This window comes from Elephantulus edwardii, unplaced genomic scaffold (assembly GCF_000299155.1).
Source record: "Elephantulus edwardii isolate Elephantulus edwardi_28Jun2011 unplaced genomic scaffold, EleEdw1.0 scaffold00252, whole genome shotgun sequence".
Lineage (NCBI taxonomy): Eukaryota > Metazoa > Chordata > Mammalia > Macroscelidea > Macroscelididae > Elephantulus > Elephantulus edwardii.
The window spans coordinates 3,274,817-3,287,491 of record NW_006400002.1 but is presented as its reverse complement, the minus strand read 5'-3'; the positions used below and the strand labels follow the sequence as shown (position 1 = coordinate 3,287,491).

At 43.6% G+C, this 12,675-nt stretch overlaps 1 protein-coding gene across 2 annotated transcripts; it reads left to right on the top strand.

Annotated features, from left to right (window-relative positions):
* The first annotated feature begins 340 nt into the window (after positions 1–340).
* On the top strand, positions 341–10,730 carry GSTM2 (glutathione S-transferase mu 2 (muscle)). Of its 2 annotated transcripts, XM_006899324.1 has the most exons (8): positions 341–379; positions 691–766; positions 1,142–1,206; positions 1,476–1,557; positions 1,662–1,762; positions 2,573–2,668; positions 2,751–2,861; positions 10,641–10,730. In XM_006899324.1, exons 1-8 carry the CDS (start codon positions 344–346, stop codon positions 10,728–10,730), a joined length of 657 nt encoding a protein of 218 aa, XP_006899386.1. In that variant the 5' UTR covers positions 341–343. The 2 variants fall into 2 exon arrangements, with proteins under 2 accessions (XP_006899386.1, XP_006899385.1); XM_006899323.1 differs by lacking the exon at positions 2,751–2,861 and having other exon boundaries at positions 344–379.
* The last annotated feature ends 1,945 nt before the right edge of the window (positions 10,731–12,675 follow it).

Sequence of the window (12,675 nt, the reverse complement as noted above, 5' to 3'; positions counted from 1 at the left end):
GCACCCCGTCCCCAGGGCCTCCTAGGAGTCTGACTGGCCAAGGGAGCTACTGAAGCGACCCGGGGAATCCAGAAGCTTAAGCTCAGGCGCCTCAGCTTCTCTGAACTTGGAGGTGGAGAGCAGAAACAGGATTTTATCTAGGCCGCATTCTGGCCCAGCAGCAGAGCTGTGTGTACACTGGGAGATAAAAAGCTGTACTCTGGAGGCTCGGAGGCACAGCGGTGGGCGGGACAGCGGAGGAACCCCCGCGGCGGACACGCGTAAAAGGGGGCGTGGCGACAGAGGCGCAACGTCAATCCTCCTTGCGAGCAGCGGGTCTGCAGAATCCGCTGAAACGTGCACCATGGCTATGACCCTGGGTTACTGGGATATCCGTGGGGTGAGCGAAGGGTCCAGCCGATCGGTGGGCTGAGGGTGTTGTGAAGAGCTGAGCAGTTCCGGGGCCAGATCTAGAAGTTTGATCTTAGGGTTTTGTTGGAGTTGAGTCCTGCAGCCTGGCTCTTTCTAGGCTGTTAACTTTGGACCCCCGAGGGGATGGGTGGTGAGGTGTGGTGAGAGTATCAGGATCCAGCTCAGTGGGGATTCCTCGCCTGTTTTTCTTGGGCGTGGGTGGCACCGGTGTGTAAGTGGAGGAGTTCAGGGAATCAGCATTCCTCTATCTCTGACACCTTCCTATGCTGTCTCTCCCAGCTGGCTCATCCCATCTGCCTGCTCTTGGAATACACAGAGTCGAACTATGTGGAAAAGACATACAGGATGGGGGACGGTATGACACTCTTCCTGTTGGCCCCGCTGCCAACTAATGCTGTCCTGGTCACTTGTTGGCCACCTTTTAAGGCCTTCACCAGCAGAATTTGCAGCAGCTCCTTCTTTGGATCTTTTTGCAAACTTTGGCCTGCCAGTTCAGGATGCTGGGAGGGAACTGCTCTCCACTCCATCTCAGTGATTGAAATGGGATTACATTTTAGGATTTGCCAAAATCTTTTGCAAGCTTTCCTCCCAGGAATGTGAGACTCAAGTGGTTCTGTCAGATTCCAGAACCACCTGTCGCAGGGGGTCTGGTTGACTCTTGTAGTATTATCTAGGGAAGGAAGGTAGGATTCAGAGGAAGTTCGTTTTCATTTAATCTTTTCTACCTTAGCTCCTGACTATGACAGAAGCCAGTGGCTGAAGGAAAAATTCAAGCTGGGCCTGGACTTTCCCAATGTAAGTGTAAGATGCGGGGGCCATGAAAGGTGTCTATCTATCTCCTCTCCCAGCTTGGAAGATGTAGGATCAAGTGTCTTCTGCACCATCTATCTTATTCCTAATTCTTTTGCTATTTCCCCCTGGTGTTCTGTGTTCCAGAACATGTAATAATTTTAGTGCCTACATTGGGCCAGGTTCTCAGTGTGCCAGATCTCATCTCTGCCATTGCTTGGGTGAAGGGGTGCTGGGAGGCTGGTGGTGTAACAGCTCTGCTTGGTTCCCTGTAGCTGCCCTACTTAGTAGATGGAGCTCACAAGATTACACAGAGCAATGCCATCCTGCGTTACCTTGCCCGCAAGTATAACTTATGTAAGTGGGGTGAGGCTGATGGGGGGACATGAGGCCTGGCTCCCGTTCCCTGGACTTGCCTGGGGTAGGATGCTGAGGGTGAGTGTCTAATACGTTGACCACAGGTGGGGTGACAGAAGAGGAGAAGATCCGTGAAGACATTGTGATTAACCAGGCCACGGACACCAGCATGTATCTGGCACACGTGTGCTACAGCCCTGACTATGTAAGTTTGTGTGGGCAGGGCCAGGGCAGAGTTTGGATTGCAGTGGTCCTATGTGACGACATTTCAACACCTTTGAGCTATGTCTTCTCCAAGGGAACCCCCACATTGCAGCTAGAGTGGCTTTCATAATTTTAAATATCATACAATGAAAACTCAGAATCAGTCCCCTCCAATTTTAGAATAAAAAAGAAAATTTAATTTAGGAGATAGAAGTCCAAATCCAGGAGGCAGACTCTACAGGAAAGCCTTCTATGTGTTTTCTGGTTCTTAGGGCTTCCTTGCGGTAGAATAAAATTTAATCTAGGCTTCCCAGTGTAGAAATCAGTTTCCTGAGTGAAGTGCCCAATTTATCTTCTCACTATCTTTTGATATTGATCGGAGTCTCCTGTACTCTGACTAGTAACCACACAATGTTTTCATAGTCTCAGTTTCGTAAGGAATGTCCCTGTCTTCCTCCTTCCATCAGCTTCTTAAATTCTGCTCGTATTTTAAGAAACTAGTCAAGTCATTTCTTGAGTTAAGGGCTTAGACTCCTGGGTGTGATGGAGATCAGTGGTGATAGATTCAAGTCATCGTAACTTTCTGCTTGGCCTTCCCATGTCTCTGGGAGATATGTAATAGGTTTGGTACATAGTAGGAGTCTGAAAAATGCTGATAGGATAAAATGAAAGTCTGGACTGTGGCCCAGGAGGAGTCTGAAAAAGATGCTGGCCTACCTGTAGCCAGCTGGGTCATCCCAGCTGTGGGGGAGCTGTCTCTCTGTCCAGGGAATTGGGGTCTGAGGGTGATAACAGTTGTGTTCTGTTTCAGGAGAAGCTGAAGCCACAATACTTGCAGGAGCTGCCTGATAAGATGAAGCTCTACTCACAGTACCTGGGGAAGCAGCTGTGGTTTGTAGGTGAAAAGGTAAAGAAAGAAAATGGGTGACGGAGTTATTATCCCTTCAGATGTTAGAGCTTCTCTCACACTCATCTTTGGTTTTCCACAGATAACCTTTGTGGACTTTCTTGTTTATGACATCCTTGATCTCAATCGAATCTTTGAGCCTAAGTGCCTGGATGCCTTCCCAAACCTGAAGGACTTCATGGCCCGCTTTGAGGTGAGACCTCTGATCTCCCTTTCTCTTTGATGCTTGTTTTTCCTTCTCTTCTCCATGATGCTTTTCTAGTGTTGAAAGTAAATTGTACAATAACTTCATTTATGGAATGTTTGCTTTATGCCAGGGCGTGTGCTAAGCATTTTAATATATTGTGCCAGATTTAATTGTCATAACATTACTAAGAGACAGATAGTAGTAACACCCCTGTGTTACAGAAGAGGAAGGTGAGGTTGAAGGGGTTAGAGAATTTGTTCAAGGTCACTGTCTTAGTTAATATAGAGCTGCTGTAACAGAAATATCACCAGCGGATGACTTCAACAGAAATCTGTTCTTGCAGAGTTTTATTGCTGTTAGGTGCAACTGAGTCATAGTGACTCTATGAACAACTGATCAAAACCTAGTCTTCTCCTGCACCATCCTCACCTTCTCCTCCACACTCAAGCCCGTTGTTGCAGTCACTGTGGCGTCATTTTCATTAAAGGTTTTCCTCTTTTTCGATGACCTTCTGTTTTACCCAGCATGATGTCTTTTCCTAAGGATTGGCCCCTCCTGACAGCAGGCCCAAAGTGTATCAGCCTAAGTCTCACAACTTTTGCTTCTCAGGTGCACTCTGGCTATATTTCCTCCAGTGCAGGTTTGTTTGTTATTTTGTTAGGCCATCGTATATTAAATTCATTTTGACACTGACCACGATTCAAAGGCATCAAGTCCTCTTTCATCTTTCTTATTCACAGTCCAACTTTGACCTGTGTACAAAGCAACAGTTTTCAATGTACAATGTCTTTAAGCTGACATCCTTGTTTTTTGGCTCTTTAAAGAGGTCTATGATAGCAGATTTGCCTACTGAGAGGTATCTTTTGATTCAAGAGTCTAGGAGTATAGACCTAGGGTGTCAGGTGTATTGAAAGCCTTTCTTCTCTGTGTCTTCTGGTTCTTGGAGTTTCCCAGTGCAGGTACCTGGGTCTACAGCATGTACTACTCTACTCCTGGCTCTTCTTTCTTGGTAGTATTGAGGTCCTGCCTCTATTTACTTCTCTGATTTTTATTTTTTAAAAACAGAAGTTGATACAAGGCTGGGAATCTCCCCTTATATTCAGTCAAGGCTGTGATAAGGCTGGTCCCACTAAATCACCTTACAACTGATTGAGTGATTGTATCAGATTACATAGTGAGGGGTGATTACCTCTCTAATTAATTATCTCCAAGGAAGATGTGTGTCAGGACTGTGTCCTTTCTCCAGACCTATTAAATCTGCATGGTGAGCAAATCATTTGAGAACCTGGACTTTATGAAGAAGAGTGTGGCATCAGGATTGGAGGAAGTGATTCATCAACAACCTGTTTTATGCAGATAACACAACCATGCTTGCTGAAAGAGAGGAAAATTTGAGGGGCATCCTGCAGCAGATCAAGGACCACGGCCTTTAATAGGATTAATTACATCTCAATATTAAGAAAGCCAAAATCCTCACCACTGAACCAATAAACAACATCTTGATAGATGGAGAAAAGATTGAAATTGTCAATGATTTAATCTTACTTGGATCCATGGCCAATACTCTTGCTATCAGTAAGGAGATCACGATATGTTTAGCATTGGGAAAGCCTTCTATAAGGGATCTCTAAAAATCCTGAAGAGCAATGATGTCAGTTTAAAGACTAAGGTATGCCTGATTCATGCCGTGGTCTTTCTAGTCACCTACTATGCATCTGAGAGCTAGACAATGAATAAGAATGACAGGAGAAGAATTATTGCCTTTGAGCTGTGTTGGAGAAGAGTACTGAAATAGACTGTCAAAGTAGAAGCAGATATGTTTAGGAGAAAGTACAACCAGAGTGCACCTTAGAAGCAAGAATGGCAAAGCCTTGTCTCTCCTAGTTTGGACATGTTTTTAGGAAAGGCTGGTCATTGGAAGGGTGGAGGCTCAGTGGAAGAGAGGAACACCCTCAACCAGATTATTTGATACAGTGACTGCAGTAGTGGGCTCAAATATGTCAGAGATTATAAGGATGGCACAGCACAAGACAGGGTTCCTATAGTCTGCCTAAGTGATTGCATTGGGTTTGTGGTGTTGGTGCTAGGTGCCATCAAGTTGAATATGGCTCATAGCGACCCTGTGAAAACAGAGCCGGACCCTGTCCTACCCTGTACCATCCTCATCATTTCTGACATACTCGAACCCATTGATGCAGTCACTGTGTCAGTCTGTCAGGTTGAGAGTCTTCTTTTCCCTCACCAATCCTCCATCTTTCTAAGCATAATGTTCCTCTACAAGGAATAACCTCTCCTGACAACATGCCCAAAGTATGTGGTACAAAGCTTTGCCATCTTTGCCTCCAAGGAGCACTCCAGCTGCGCTATCTCCAGGACATATCTGTTTGTTCTTTTGACCGTCCATGGGATATTCAGTGTTTTTCTTCGACACCACAACTCAAATACCACAACTTTTATCATCCTTATTCGTTGTCCACTCTTAGGTGCATAGGAAGTGATTGAAAGAGACTGTGGCCTGAATCAGAAACACTTTAGTCTTCAAACTGACACCATTGGTCTACAGAATTTGGAGAGATCCCAGACCGCAGACTTTCCCAATGCAATATATCTCCTGACTGCAGGTACCAAGTGTGTTGATTGTGGATCCAAGAGAGATAACTTTGTTGCCAGTTTCAATCTTTTCTCCATATGTGATGATGTGGTCCAGTGGTCAGAATTTTTTTTCTTCTTGTTGTTGAGATGTAATCCATATGGAAGGCTATATGGTTTGATCTTCTGCAACAAGTGCTTCAGGTTCTCCTGACTTCAGCAAGCAAGGTTGTGTCATCTGCATAATGCAGGTTGTTGGTGAGTCTTCCTCTGATCCTGATGTCACATTCTTCAAAGAATCCAGCTTCTTGAATGGTTTGCTCAGCATACAGACTGGATATGTTTGGAGAGTTTCTTCCTAAACCATTGATTTAGGAAGGTCTTTTAAGTCATTAAAACTTATCCTGTTAAGATGTGCCAAAACACATATCAGAGTATAACATGACCTTGTCACCTTAGATATAGATGAGGTGGTTGGTGTAAGGTGAGATTCCGCTCCTTTATCAGCCTGAGAAACTTGTACTCTCTCCTGCAGGTAGAATCATTAGAGCCCTCCCTGCCCTGTTTCATAGTCCAACTTCCTCTGTGATTCTTCATCCAGATTTGCTGAATCATTCCCTGCAATCTGGGCCTCTCCCAGCTTGTCCCAGGCATATTCTGAGCACATTTTCCTCTTCAGTCCATGTTGTACATGCGGTAAACCCTGAGACTCTGGCCGTGAACCAAGAACCTCTCACGGCAAAAGGAGAAAGTTGGTTCTGCTGGAAGTGATATGTCCTCCTGAGAGTGCAAATGAAGGAGCCTAGAACTGGGTAGAGAGAGCCAGGTAGATTCCAGCTCTGACCTAGAATTGGCTCAGGGAACAGGAGGAAAGTGCTTAATCTCTGTGGACCTTAGACTCCCTTCTGATAAATGTTGTTAGTAGAATCCATCTTGGAATCTGGGCATTTTTAAATCTCTATGGGAAGAGATCTGTATTTGTTCCATCCCAAAGAAAGATGACCAAACAGAGTGTGGAAACTATAGAACAATCTCGTTAATTTCACATGCAAGCAAGATTCTACTGAAGATTATGCAAAAACGACTGGAACAGCACATCAGCAGAGAACTACCAGAAGTCCAGGCTGGGTTTAGAAGGGGTTGTGGTACTAGGGATATTGTAGCTGATGCTAGATGGATCTTAGCTGAAAGCAGAGAATACCAGAGCAATGTGTATCTGTTTCATTGACTATGCAAAGGCGTTTGACTGTGTGGATCATAATAAACTGTGGCTGACTCTGAGAAGAATGGGAATCCCAGAACACTTGATCATTCTAATGCGAAACCTATACTTGAACCAGGAGGCAGTTGTCAGAACAGAGCAAGGGAACACTGCATGGTTTAAGATTGGGAAGGGTGTGCGCCAGGGATGCATCCTATCTCCATACCTTTTCAACCTGTATGCAGAACACATTATCCGGGAGGCTGGGCTCAATGAAGAGAAATGTGGGGTCAAGATTGGTGGACGATTTATCAACAATCTGCGGTATGCAGATGACACAATCCTGCTTGCTGAAACTGAGGAGGACCTGAAGCACCTGCTGCAGAGGGTCAAGGACTGCAGCCTTCAGTATGGATTGAAATTCAATTTCAAGAAGACAAAGATTCTCACCACTGGACCAATTGGCAGCATCAGGATGGATGGTGAAGAGATTGAGATTGTTCAGAGCTTTAGTTTGCTTGGCTCCACAGTCAACACTCTTGGCACCAGTAGCCAGGAAATTAAAAAGCGCATTGCCTTGTGAAAGTCTGCTGTTAGGGACCTCTCCAAAGTACTGAAGAGCAATGGTGTCTCTCTGGAGACTAATGTGCGTCTGATACAGACCATGGTCTTTGCAATCACTTGTTATGCATCAAAGAGTTGGACAATGACTAGGGAGGATAGAAGGAGAATTGATGCCTTTGAGCTGTGGTGCTGGAGAAGAGTATTGAGAATACCATGGACTGCTAGGAAAACAAACAGATTCATCCTGGAAAGGGTTAAACTGGGTGGCTTCTTGCAGGCAAGGATTCTGAGGCTCCGTCTAACATACTTTGGACGTGTTGTGAGGAGAGACCGGTCCTTGGAGAAGGACATCATGCTTCGGAGTGTGGAGGGACAGCGCAGGAGGGGAGGGAAGGCCCTCTATGAGGTGGATTGATTCAGTGACTGGGATAATTGGGATGGGAGTGTCAGAGACAGTGCGATTGACACAGGACAGAGCAAAGTGTAGGGCTGTTGTACATAGGGTCACTATGAGTCGCAAGCGACTCGACGGCAAACAACAACAACAACAACAACAACAACAACAACAACAACATGTTTTAATCTCCCATAATGTCAGATTGAAGACTAAAGTGCGCCTGTTCAGGCCACGGTCTTTTCAATCACTTGTTCTGCAGCTGAGAGCTGGGTGATAAGTCAGGATGATGGAAGAGGAATTGATGCCTTTGAACTGTGGTGTTGGAGAAGAGTACTGAATATCCTGTGCAGTGCCAAAAGAACAAACAGATATGTCTTGGAGAATGTGTAGCCAGAGTGCTCCTTGAAGGCAAGGATGATGAAACTTCATCTCACATACTTCGGGCATATTGTTAGAAAAGGCTCTTCATTGGAGAGGGATGTGCTTGGGAAGGTGGAAGGTGGGCAAAGGAAAGGAAGACCCTTAACCAGAAGAATTGACATAGTGACTGCAGAAATGGGCTAGAGCATGTCAGAGATTGTGAGGATGGCACACGATAGGACACGTTCAGACCTGCTGTTCAAAGGGCTACTATGAGTCATGTTTGACTCAATGACACCTAACAATAACAACAACAATGTTGTAATCTCTCATAGATATGAAACATCTAACAGTATGAAGTTTCCATGTGTAGAAGCTATTTTAAAAAAAATTTTATCAGTAATTTTTAAAATCTTTTCTTATTAGTATTAATTTTAATGAAAATTTAGAGAGACGTTGGATTTCCACTAATTCATTGTTGTTGCACTTTTCTCCCCCCCCCCACCAAGTACACTATTGTCTTTGAAAAGTTAAAGAACAAGTCTTTCATTGTTTTACAATCCCTCCCCCCAGGTCCACTCCACTATGCAGCCTTCTCTCTGGACTCCTGTCATGACAATAATACCTAATCACATATCCCTTTGAAACAGTTTTCTCCCTCATCTGTTTCAATGCAGTATACATTATTGAACCCATCTTTCTCAGTCTTCCCCCAACCCTGAGGTCAGTCCTGTTTTACAACAGTGGCACCATGCAGTATTTGTCCTTTTTTGACTGAGATACTTCACTTAGCATAATATCCTCCAGGGTCACCCATTTTGAATAATATTGCATGAGTTCCTTGTTTTTTCAATGCAGCCTAGTATTCCATACCATAGCTTTTCTATCCTTTCATTTGTTAATGGGTACTTAGGTTGTTTCCAACTCCTTGCTATTGTGAACAAAGCCGCAATAAACATGGGTGTGCATATATCTGCCTGGGTGTCATTAATGGTCTCTTTGGGGTATTATGCCCAGTAATGGAATTGTTGGGTCAAATGGTATCTCTATTTGCAACTTTTTGAAAAAGCGCCACACCACTTTTCACAGTGGTTGCACCATTTTATACTCCCACCAACAGTGAATAAGAGTTCCTGTTTCTCCACAACCTCGCCAGCATTTGTTGTTTGCTGTTCTGCTAAGTTTTGCCATTCTTACTGGGGTGAGATTATATCTCATGTTTGTTTTGATTTGTATCTCTCTTAGAGCTGGGGATTTTGTACATTTCTTCATGTGCTTATTTGTCATCGGAATTTCTTCTTTGGTGACATGCCTGTTCATATTCTGTGCCCATTTTTTAATTGGATTGTTTACCTTTATCTTGTTGTAGTGCTCAAATATCCTATAAATTTTAGATATAAGTCCTTTATCAGACATGTTATTGCCAAATATTTTTTCCCAGTCTGTGACTTCCCTTTTTACTCTTGTCTTTTTTTTAAAAGATGTAATCTGAATGGAAGTTTACTAGCATAAATCTTTTCATTCAACCATTTATACTTTTTAAATTTTATTTTACAACATTAAGAACAATAGCCACAATAGATTTGCATTATCTCCCACTTCTCTGTATTTCCTCCCTTCACGGGTTTATCTTTGGGAAAATATTGCCCTTTCCCCCTTTTATAGGTGGTATTTCTAATGAGTGAGTGCCTGCCTGGTGTTGTTAATTTTGTTGGCTTGTCCTTTGACTACAAATTGAGTAATGGGAGTGAGTTTTGTTCCAGGTTTGGAACTGAGGTGATTGAGGGCCATAGCTGGGAGTGCAGCTGTCTCTACTGGAGCGTAGCCCGGCCACTTTCCGATTTGTATTTTGTTCCACATTCTCCCCAGTTCAATGCAGGATCACCTGTAGAGAACTCAGCAGTGACCACTGAGCACCATCTAGTTTTTCTGATCTCAGAGTGTGGAAGTTGAGGTTCACATGGTCAGTTAGGTATTTGGACAATTTATTTCAGTCCGTCTTTGCCTTTCTTCTTTCTTCTGGACACAGAGAGTCCAATAGTTGCTCACAACTGCCCCTCCCAAACTTTTACAACCCCAGTTGATACTCACCAAATGTAGTATTTGTTCTGCTCACGAAATGCCCCAAAGAAAATCCAATCACATGTCTGAAAATTTCAAGAGCGTTTATTAATTCCACATGTGGAGACTTTCTCCCTCCTCAGGAAGGTGGTGCGGGGAAAAGCCCCGAACCTCCCCTCCCAATTGCTTTTATAGCTTTCTTTGGGTGTCCTGTCGGGGCAGGGGAATTGAGATCATGGTTGGTGGGTCGGGGGATCAGTCATGTGGGTCGGCTTCTGATGGGCTGGCTACTTTGCCCACCTTTACTCCCTCTGTGTCACGTAGACCCTAGTTAATTCTTTACTTTGCAAGAACAGACAAGACTTTACCCAGGGCATTCATGTTTGCCTTAAGAATTTTTATGGCCCTCTTCTGCCTCTAGCATTAATGGGGATTTATAAAAAATGGGGTTTTTGCTGTCCCTTCATTATTAAGACCATTGTCTTTCTCTATCAATCAACTCAAGGCCATATGTGGAGACTTATTAGGAGAAAGAATTTTAAGGAATGGAATAAATTATCTTAAACCAGGATAGCAAAACTAAGCTCTGGCCTTCTTTTCCCTTTTTTCCCAGGGCCTGAAGAATATTTCTACCTACATGAAGTCCAGCAAATACCGTCCTCGACCTCTCTTTGGAAAGGAGGCCACGTGGGGCAATAAATGAATCCAGATCATGGAAAAGGTGGAACAGCAAGGCACGGACATGATAAAAGAAAAGTCCTAGAAAATCAGAAGTTGCACTATAATAAAAGAGAACTAATTAGAATAAAATATTAAAAAAGACACAATATATGACTAGATTAGGATTTAGGGACCATTTGCTCTAAAAGTTGAGAGAGTAAAAGTTTCAGACTTTTCCGATCACGTGACCTCTGCCAACCACTCAGCGCTGTCTTGGTGGAAAAGCAGCTACAGGCAATCCAAGAGGAATGACAGGGCTGAGCACCAATTAAATGGCTTTGTTTTGCATAAATAAGTGACTAGTTGATACATTCGGAAGCTGACATTTCAAGGGCACTTCTGTGGTAAAGCTAAATTTTAGATTTGGAATTTAAAGGCCCATTTTCAATGGAAAAAGAACAAAATAACTCAATGCTTGAAAGAGATACGGGGCCTAATGAAGACAGTTATAAATGAAGACAGTTTGTGAACATTATGGTCATTTATATTCTAAAAGATAAAAACATAAACTTTATACAGTTGGGCTTAAAAGTGGTTCATCGATGTCCTAACTGAGACACCGACCAGAGATGTGTGTGATGTGAGCAGAATCTAGCAGAGGTTGTAGGACCTAAGGCTCCTTGGGACCCTCCTCAGTGCTCACACCAGGAAATGGATAGACAATATGGTATATAAATTGCAATCTTTTTATGTATAAAAAGGAGTGAAATTTCTGAAACATGACGTGAGGTGCATGGAGCTGGTGTCTCCTGGATGGGGAGAGGGGGGCCTGTCTGCAGGCGTGAACGCTGTTACAGTGTCTTCTTTATTTGTCGGTTGTCACCATTGTACATCACACATTCCATGCTGAGTATTCTCCATCTGTAGAGAAATGATTACGCTGAAAGACTCTTGAAAACCACAGTTTATAGAGAAGAGAAACTGATCTTTGTTCATGTCACAGGTCCTTGGGGAACAATCCACATTGGGGAGATTTTCTTTCTGGTTCCTGAGCAGAACTCTCTCTTGAGCATATTTGCCTGTTCTGTGGTTACAGCAGACGCAGCCCTCACTGAAATCCTGATAGCTGGAGAAAGCAGAATCCTTACAGTCAAGCACGGGGCTGCTGACTGAATATTCTCTGCTGTGCCGGAGCCCATGGTGGGGGCCAGTGCTCACCCAGCTCATTGAGGGTCTCCCTGCTTTTCACTGACCCTTTACCTTTCCTAGCATGCTGTTCTTCTGCAGGAATCGGCCCCTCCTGACAACATGCCCACAGTGTGTGAGCCGAAGTTCCACTCCCCTCACCTCCATGGAACATTCTGACTGCACTTCCTCCAAACAGATGTGTTTCTTCTTCTTCTGATGTCTATGCAATTCCATGTTGTTGTTCCGTGCTGTCAGGTTGTTTCTGACTCATAGCAACCCACCATCAAGTTTCAGAGATTGTAATCCATTAATAGGAAGAGACTGCCCATCTTTCTCCAGAGTAGCTGTTGTTGGATTAAGACTACTAGAGAAGCTTGGCCTTTGGATGAGCGGAGCAGCCTCCATGGACTATGACACCAGAGCCAGGAATTCCCCTATGAGCCGCAATCCAAACCCTAGATATATGCTCCATACAACCGGCAGCAGAAACTCAAGTAGATTTGTACAAAAAGGTTCATGGCAGTTTACTTACAGTAGCCAAAGGGTGGAATCAAACCAAACCTCAATCATCAAATAAACGGATAAACAATATATGGTAAATATATTGCAAAATTGTTAAGTCATAAAAATAGAGTTCCAAACATGTTATAGCATGCATGGACCTTGAAATTAAGTGAGATAAAACAAAAGGCAAAAAGCCAAACATAGTTTCACTTACATGAAATACTTACTCTGTGCCATCAAGCTGGAACTGACCCATAGTTTTTTGTTTGTTTTTTTTTTTAAAATTATTATTAAAT

What these genes read in the sequence shown, in the direction of transcription:
- GSTM2 (XM_006899324.1), top strand. Translation starts at nt 344, where the DNA reads ATGGCTATGACCCTGGGTTACTGGGATATCCGTGGG. An exon ending in TGGGCCTGGACTTTCCCAAT is followed by an intron (nt 1,207 to 1,475) that starts GTAAGTGTAAGA and finishes GGTTCCCTGTAG; the next exon opens with CTGCCCTACTTAGTAGATGG. An exon ending in ACTTCATGGCCCGCTTTGAG is followed by an intron (nt 2,862 to 10,640) that starts GTGAGACCTCTG and finishes CTTTTTTCCCAG; the next exon opens with GGCCTGAAGAATATTTCTAC.